The sequence below is a fragment of the Cantharellus anzutake genome (genome assembly GCF_015039405.1).
Source record: "Cantharellus anzutake strain C23 chromosome Unknown EI90scaffold_8, whole genome shotgun sequence".
NCBI lineage: Eukaryota > Fungi > Basidiomycota > Agaricomycetes > Cantharellales > Hydnaceae > Cantharellus > Cantharellus anzutake.
The window spans coordinates 256,706-265,003 of record NW_024066958.1 but is presented as its reverse complement, the minus strand read 5'-3'; the positions used below and the strand labels follow the sequence as shown (position 1 = coordinate 265,003).

Genomic DNA, 8,298 nt, shown 5'->3' with positions numbered 1-8,298 from the left:
GGTTGCCCCCCCCCACCACCTTCACTGGCACGAGCGAAGACCTCGACTGCTTTAAGGCAGAATGCGGGATCTACTTCCATGTTGTAAGCAGGCTAGGGATCTAACCCACTAGGAAAACAGGAAAGGACAGGGACTGGATAGGTATCCAACAGGTCAGGGAAAAGGTATAATGGTAATGGTGATATGGTCCGGTGTGGTACGGTGTGTGGTGTACTCCAATCAATCTCTTACCCCACCTCTCTGGGTGACACTAAGGCAAGGACTAATCTAGAGGCTTCTTGGTCGTCTTCTATGTCGTACTACTCCCTACTAGCTTGGGAGGGGCAAACTCGGTGGTTTCTAGTCCAAGGGGAAAGGTAGATACATCCTCATGTACAGTATATATGAGAAATGATCAGGGGAAAATGATAAAAAATATCCGATGAGTCCCATGTGCTTAGGTGGGTCATATCGGCAACAAACAATATCGGAAAAAGGAAGGGAAAACAATAATCAAGAAAACAATAAAGCAATAAATGATTTCCAGCCAAAAAATATCCAACTCTATCCATCACCAATCAACTCCCGCTAATCATGGATCCCAATACTCCTAAATGACGCGTTTCCAACGGTACCAATATCGTCCAAATCGGTGCAGTGGTTGCTGAGATAAGTGAAATCCAGTCTGAGTGTGGCCGCGCTGCTGGGTGGGCGTGGGAATTTGGTCTGTGAGGACTGGGAATGTGTCTGGAAAAATAGGGGAAAATCGTGGAAGGGTAGAAATGGTATATGAGGATGTGTGCGACGTGTTTCGTGAAGTGGGGATGTGCAGGGATGGGGAAATCGCGATATTCGGTTTGTTTGTGCAGTACCAGCTGTGCCTGCCTACAACATCCATGTGGCAGAGTTCCCCAACACTCTGTCCCAAATCCTCTTTGTCTTATGGCAAAAAGCCAATGCACATCATGGACTCATTGGGCAGATTGTTTTGCAAATTCCGGTCTCCAAAGAAATGAGAATGCCATGAGGCATTCATGATCTATACCTAATCATGACCGATCAAAATCAAGACATTAATTCCAACTGGAAATCTGTTGATGAATTGTTAAGGCAGTACAAGCGCCCATTGAACTCATCAAGCAGATTGCTGAGGTGGTTAAGTACCATCAATCGGTTGTGGTGGGAAAAATTGCATTGCAACTTTGTTGCAATGGAAAAGAAAAACAGTGATTGTTAGAGACCAGATGTGAGATGAAGGATATGTCTCCATGGCGGAGGGCTTCGGCCTCAGTGACTCAGACCAGGAGCGCTGTGCTAAGTTACATGTCTGTGCCCTAATTTACTTACTGGCAGTGAGAACTAAAAAGGGGGGATAACTCTAGTCAATTTTATCACTAGGGTGTAACCTATCTACAAGTTATGTATACATGCGGGAAAACAGCTTCAAGAGGTCCAGAGTCCTAAATAAAATACATAAAAATATGATATCTTCAAGGATGACCTACTATAACAACGAACAATACATATGGAGGATTAGGATGTGATAATACAAAGGGGAATCAGGGAATATGAACGAAATTCATGAAAACCACTAAACTACGATGGACCATGGCGGGAATTTTAGGGAACGATATTCTAATGAGGTGGAGAGCTATAACACATTCGTTTGAGTAATTCTTGACTACTAGCAACTTTTTCTTTCAGTTTTAAACCTGAATAATTCACTCATTTACCATTTCAGTCTCATTTTAACTGAATGTCACTAAATAAAAATGGAATAAATCAGCTGAAGGTCTCAGCACAGCCATACACATAGTAATGCGAAGTTTGAATTCAGAATCATTGAGTCATAGCAAATTTAATGGTATATATAGGGAATTTGAAATAGGTAACTGCGACAAATGCAGCGCAGCCAAGTTCTAATTAACCATTAAAATAGCTTAGGTGAGGGAGGACAATAAGGATTCTAGGTGCAGTCTGACCGCAGTAGAACTGCAGTTCAGCGCAGCAAAAGCACAGTAGAACTATAGCGTGAAAATTTCATTTTTTATTCAGTTTGAGAAAAATACACTGTAAATAAATCCTGTAAATAGAAGGTAGAGCGTGAAAAAGGAAGGCGACCCAAGGAGTATAAAAGGGAGACTCTTTCTGCGACTTTTTGCCCCCCTTAGAGAAGTAAGAAAATAGAGTATTATTTTTCTCAAGCATTTCTGGTTGTCACTCCAGCGCAAAAAAGTGATATACAGTTAAGATTGCCACTGTAGTAAAAGGCAGCAATTAAGGAGAGTAATATTAAGTAAATATTTCAACAGGAGAGCTGGTTAACACTCCAGATTTCAAAGTGTAAACACAAAACAGTTATCTTGCTACTGTTAAAACAAGCAATAAAATAAGACAAAAATAAAACAAACCCAAGGGACACTCCAGACACAATCCAAATCCATTAACTGAATAGAATCTTTGAAACTTCACCAAGTAGAAGATTAAATTCAAGTTAAATTCCAAATTAAACAACGCTACACAGAATTACACATAGACAAATTAAGAAATTTCAATAAAGAAACAGCTCCACAGGGTTCGGTTTATCTGTAAGTCAATTCCCAGGAACTTTAAAACTAACCCATAAAAATAGAATTAGCCAAAACACTCGGATTGGTACTATATTTACAATAAACAACACTAGTACACTTCCCCATCCTAACTAAAGAACCAGGGAACAGCTTGGTGGTGGTCTCGTTTGAACCTCCCAACTGACCTTCCTTCGTTCTCTCCTTCAGCGCTTGTACATACTCGTTTTAGTCCTTAGTCTAAAATCGACCTGAAATGCCCCCTAGAGACTTCCTGCTCGCCTCCTATGAAATTAAGGACCAAATGGACAAACAGCAATGGCACAGCGCTCCGCTTGAGTTGCTGAGGCCAAGGTCCCTCCTTGCTAAGTCTCCGGTTCCCCTCTGGAATCGTCTGCCCTCGCCCAGTTCTAACAGTGATGAGTGGAGGATGACACATGTACAAAGTAACACGGGGAATAGTCATAAGATCCAAGTGGCAGAGGGACCAAAATAAAGGAGTGATGGACCTTGAGGAAGTAAGAGTTGTGTTGGAGGAAACAGGATCGGAAGGAAGTAGAAGTTGCCAGGTAGTTGAGCTGAGGAGCGAGATCTGGGAGTCGAAGCCGAAGGTGGAGAATTAAAGGAGTGGATGGATGGGGAGAGTAAATGCTCAATCAGGGAAAAACCAATAATCTGAGGAGAAGGGGAACTTCAGGTGGTGCACAGGATCCGAACGATAAATCTGCATGGACATGAGAATACTGGGAAGAGATCGAGAGTTGTGAATCAGGTGGAAAATTGGCAGAGTAAAAGGCAAGGGTTGATGAGTTGTCATGTTGGTAATCATGTTACACAGTGCAAGAAGCGCAAGGCAAGATTTGATGAGTTAATGCGACAGTAATCAGACCCAGAAGTGCGAAAATGATGGAGCATGAGAGATTTGATGAGTTGACATGATGATAATCAAGCCAAGGATCTGTGAGAACGGCGAAAATGATGGAGAAAGAAATAGTGGAACAATGGAACATGAGGCTGAATAGTGTAGCAAGAATGAGAAAAAGGGGGAAAGAACTAAAGATGTCATCAAACCCGTGAAAAGCGGACAACCAAACTAGACAAGTGAATGAAGGAGACAGGAGAATTGATGATGGAACATGAGGAAAAGGAGTGATAGATGGAAAAATGAGGCTGAGCCAATGGATTGCGAACAACTAGGCTGATTGAACATGTAGCCACCCAAGCATAACGATAGGTTCCCAAGGAGGATGAAGACAAGAGGAATATGTCATATCCATCCCTGGCCATCGACTTCCAGTCCCTCCGATCCCTCCGGTCTAACTCCGCTCCTCCCTCACTAACCTCGGAGCTCCCGTATTCCGCAATCCTCTCGGTAACCCTCGATGGTCACCACCCCCTCATTTCAATTTATTACCTACGCCTCCCTAAGTATGGAGCCCCGAAGACTTCCGGACAGCTCCGACGTCCGCTAGTGCACTCCCGCCTCCGCTGGGCAATACACTCGCCTGCCCTGCAGAGCCCACCTTCGGGCCTATCCCTCCTTTCTGTTTCTGGGTTATTGCCTGCCTTTCCGCTAACCCGCGACCCGACTCGTCGGTAATATTCAGTCGGCTAATGTTTACTGCTCCGTTCGGCTCCACCAATTGCGGACCCGTCTTCGCTGTAACCATATATATATCCCACTTGTACATAGGTTACACGCCAGTAATAAAATCAACTAGAGTTACCCCCCTTCGGTTCTGATTGCCAGTCAGTAAGTTAGGGCACGGACGTGTCACTAGGCACAGTGCTCTTGGCAGAAGTCGCTGAGGCCAAAGCCCTCCGCTATGGAGACACTCCCTCATCTCGAATCTGGTCTGACAGAATAGAGACATCAAACTATAAAACTGCAGCACCAGCAGGGGTCGATGGCTCAACAAACCTTCAGCATCTAACACCTGAACATCTGAAAAGAACTTATCAATATGCAATTCCCAAACACTCAAGTCGTTTTCAAGACCATCCCAGTTATAACTGCCAGCCAGACTCCAGCTATTCCCAAGACTCTTTTCCTTGGTGTGTAGTCATCCGCTTATTTTGGATCTGACTCACCTATGAATTCAGTTCAATGGGAAACGATTTTAATGCATGGAAAGGAAGTATTTGACCTGGCCTATGGATGTCCAAGTGATTCCAACTCGGACCTACCCATGACTTCTTCTTCAAGTGATCAGCCCATGGGTAGTGCCACTGCTAAATGGAATTACCGAAACCGGTCAGTTTCTGCTCCCATTCCAGATAAACCCAAATTCCTGCTTCCCAATTTAAAACCAGCATCACCCATACTCAATCATGACAATGCTGAACCCATTTTTGAATTCACCCCACATACTCAAGTAGGAGTATCCCCCGCATTTTCTGCTTTACTTAAAGAAAAGATGCGGAGTGATTATAATCAGGGATATCCGAAAGGGGTAAAATTTATTAATGTGGTCTTAAACAACCATCTAACTCAGTTAGAATCCGACCTGGATAGAACCTGGAAGACGACCCGGGACTGTCTCAATCCAGTCCAAGATGAAATGGATCCCTGAGCAAATCCGCGTTGATTAGGAAGTCTGTTTAAACCATATAAAGTCATGCTGATGATCAAAGATCTTGAAGAGGTAATGGAATTGATCCTCAGAAGGATTCTCTTGAAAGCTGCGATTTGCTCTGAGTATCATTGTTAAAGGAGCATGAAGTTGTCCAGAAGCGGAGAAGGGACTCAGGAGAGGAGGGACCTTGGCCTCAGTGACTCAAGTGGAGTGCTGTGCCATTGCTTTGTTGTCTAAGGTGGTCCTTAACTTCAGGTTAGCAGGGGGAGTCTCTTTGGGGGGACAATCCAGTCGTCATTGTCATCGATTTCAGACTGGGGGTACAGGAAACTAAGTACAGAGTATATATATAACGATACAGGAGTGGAGTCAGAGAACAAAGGGAACTGGAAGGAGGACAAAGGGGGACTGGATGAGGGGACAACCCCAAGGGTCAAGGGTTGGAACTCTATGGTGCTTCCCAAAAGGGCAAGGCCAAGAGGGGAAGGAGTGGAGGGGGTTGTGGGGAATGACAGCTGATGTCATGTCCATCTACGGCCATCATCCTCCACTACCTCCGATCCTTCCAGACTACCTCCACTCCTTCCTCACTAACCTTGGAGCCCCTGTATTCTGCAATCACCTCCAACTCCCTCGATGGTCACCACCCCCTCAATTCAATATATTACCTATGCCTCCCTAAGTACGGAGCCCTGAAGGCCTCCAGACAGCTCCGACATCCGCTAGTGCACTCCTGCCCCCACTGGGCAATTCACTTGCTTTCCCTGCAAGTCTACCTTCGGGCCTATCCCTCCTTTCTGTTTCTGGGTTATAGCCTGCCATTCTGCTAACCCTGTAACCCAACTCATTGGTAATATTCAGTTGGCTAATGTTTAACTCCGTTAGCTCTGCTCTGCTTGGTCCTGCCATTCACAGGCCCACCCTCACTGTAACTATATATACTTAACTTGTAGATAGGTTACACCCTAGTGATAAAATCGACTAGAGTTGATCCCCCTTTAGTTCTCACTGCCAGTAAGTAAATTAGGGTATGGATGTGTAACTAGGCACAGCGCTCCTGGTCTGAGTCGCTGAGGCCGAAGCCCTCCACCACAGAGACAACTCCTTTGTCTCGCTTCCAGTCTCTAGCAGTATTTTATCACTCCCCAACAAGTACACGTCTTGTATGGCACCCAAAGCCCCTCACACTCGTTCGCAACTATGCACATTGGTTCCTAACTCCGCCTCACCATCCCCTGAACCCTCGCAGCCTGGTCCTAGTTGTCTGGTGAGAAACCCAGTTGAGTTTCGCAGCTTCTCTAATTTAGAAACCCCTCTCCCATTGACTCTGATCATAGAAATCGATCACCAGTTGCAGATTCCGACTTCGGAGATGCCATGGAACAGCCCATGGATCCAGTCCACTTCTTTGGACTCGGTTCTGAGGTCCCCGACTTCATTGACCCTCCACCTGTTGATCCTCCCATCCCCACTGTCCCAGCCACCAACGATGCCGAGCCCATCCCCAACATAGCTATCACACAGCTAGCCCAGGCCATTGCCAGTTTGGCTCATCACACCGGATGCCCACCTCCTCCACCATCTTCCGCTCTCCGGACCAAGGTCCGTGAGCCTGAACAGTTCAACAGAAAAGATCCCTGTGAACTCCGAGTATTCCTGGTCCAGTGCAAACTGAATTTCCAGGACCGCCCCCTTGCTTTCACTAGCGACTGCGCCAAGGTCATCTTCATGCAGTCCTACCTCAAAGGGATGGCCCTTGATTGGTTTGAGCCGGACCTGCTGTTCAACCAAAATTCTGTACTTCATCCTCGTTGGATGAATAACTACCAGGAGTTCGTCAACGAACTTCAGACCAACTTCGGTCCTCATGATCCTGTGGGCAACGCTGAAGCCCAACTTATGAACCTGGATATGAAGGATGGGCACCATATCAACAAGTACGTTGTCAAGTTCAATTGACATGCTTCCCAACTTCATGGTTATGGAGAAGCCATGCTCCGTCGTTTTTCTATAACGGATTGCCGGAATGTATCAAGGATGACATTGCCAGGGTAGGGAAACTTCGGAACTTCGCACCTTATCACAGACTTTCGATACACGCTATTGGGAGCATAAATCTGAAGTAACTCGTCATGCGAAACCCTCCTCCTCCAATGTCTTCGACAAGACCACTACCGCTTCTCGCTCCGACCCCATCCCTTCCTCCTCCTCATTCAACTCCACTTCCAGTAGTGAAGGACAACAAGAAGTCTGAGGCCAGCTCCGCTAAACCGGATCTTTCATCAAAACTTGGAGACAACGGCAAGCTCACGCCACAAGAGCGTAAGCATCGTCTCAATGAGAAACTTTGCATGTTCTGCAGTCAGTCTGGCCATATGGTCAAGGACTGCCCTAAGTCTTCTTCTCGTGCATCTAAGGCCCGCACGGCCCAGACCAAGGAGCAAGGATCCGCTTCCGCAGAGGCAAAAAATTAGTCCGCACTCCCGTGGACTCCACACAGACCGGGGGTTGTGATTCTTCCCTCTGTGCGCTCAAAGAAGTGCGCCTAAATGCGTCTTCCATTTCCGACTTGTCCTCCCTCCACATTCCCATTTCTTTTTCTCTTTCTGATGGTCTATTTTCTCCTCTTAATGTTGACCCTTCGGTTGATGTTCTACCCGTTGTAGATAGTGTTACTGATGTTTCACTTTCTCCTCCCCCTCCACCTCCGACTACTTCCATAGGTCGTTCCACCTCTCTTCTCTTCTCTTCTCTCTCTTCTCCTGTTTCTACTTCCCTGTCCGATGTAAGGACAAAAAATAAACTCTTCTGCACCTATGAGAACATTCCTGCACTCATAGACTCTGGGTCTTTGGACTGCTTCGTCAATGACAAATTTGTGAAGAAGCTGGCCCTGAAGACATATCAGATTAAACCTCTACAACTACACCTTTTTGATGGTAGCACCAACTCAATCATAACCCGCACTGTTGATATTCCCCTCCACTTCGCTTCCGGAAACATCACCCCCACAACTTTCTTTGTCACATTGCTGGATGGATCTTGTTCTCTAGTCCTAGGACACAACTGGCTTACCCGCTACAATCCACTGATTGACTGGGTCTCAAGCAGTATTACATTCCAAACTTCCGAACAAGACAGTTACTCCGAGCTCTCCCCCATCGTCTCTGGCACCA

At 45.9% G+C, this 8,298-nt stretch overlaps 1 protein-coding gene across 1 annotated transcript; it reads left to right on the top strand.

The window, feature by feature from the left end:
* Positions 1-4,510: 4,510 nt before the first annotated feature.
* Positions 4,511-5,138, top strand: EI90DRAFT_3118363 (uncharacterized protein; the record flags this gene model as incomplete). Its single annotated transcript, XM_039063096.1, has 3 exons — positions 4,511-4,601; positions 4,650-4,999; positions 5,046-5,138. The coding sequence occupies 3 exons, from the start codon at positions 4,511-4,513 to the stop codon at positions 5,136-5,138; spliced, it is 534 nt and encodes a 177-aa protein (XP_038920167.1).
* Between the last annotated feature and the right edge of the window lie 3,160 nt (positions 5,139-8,298).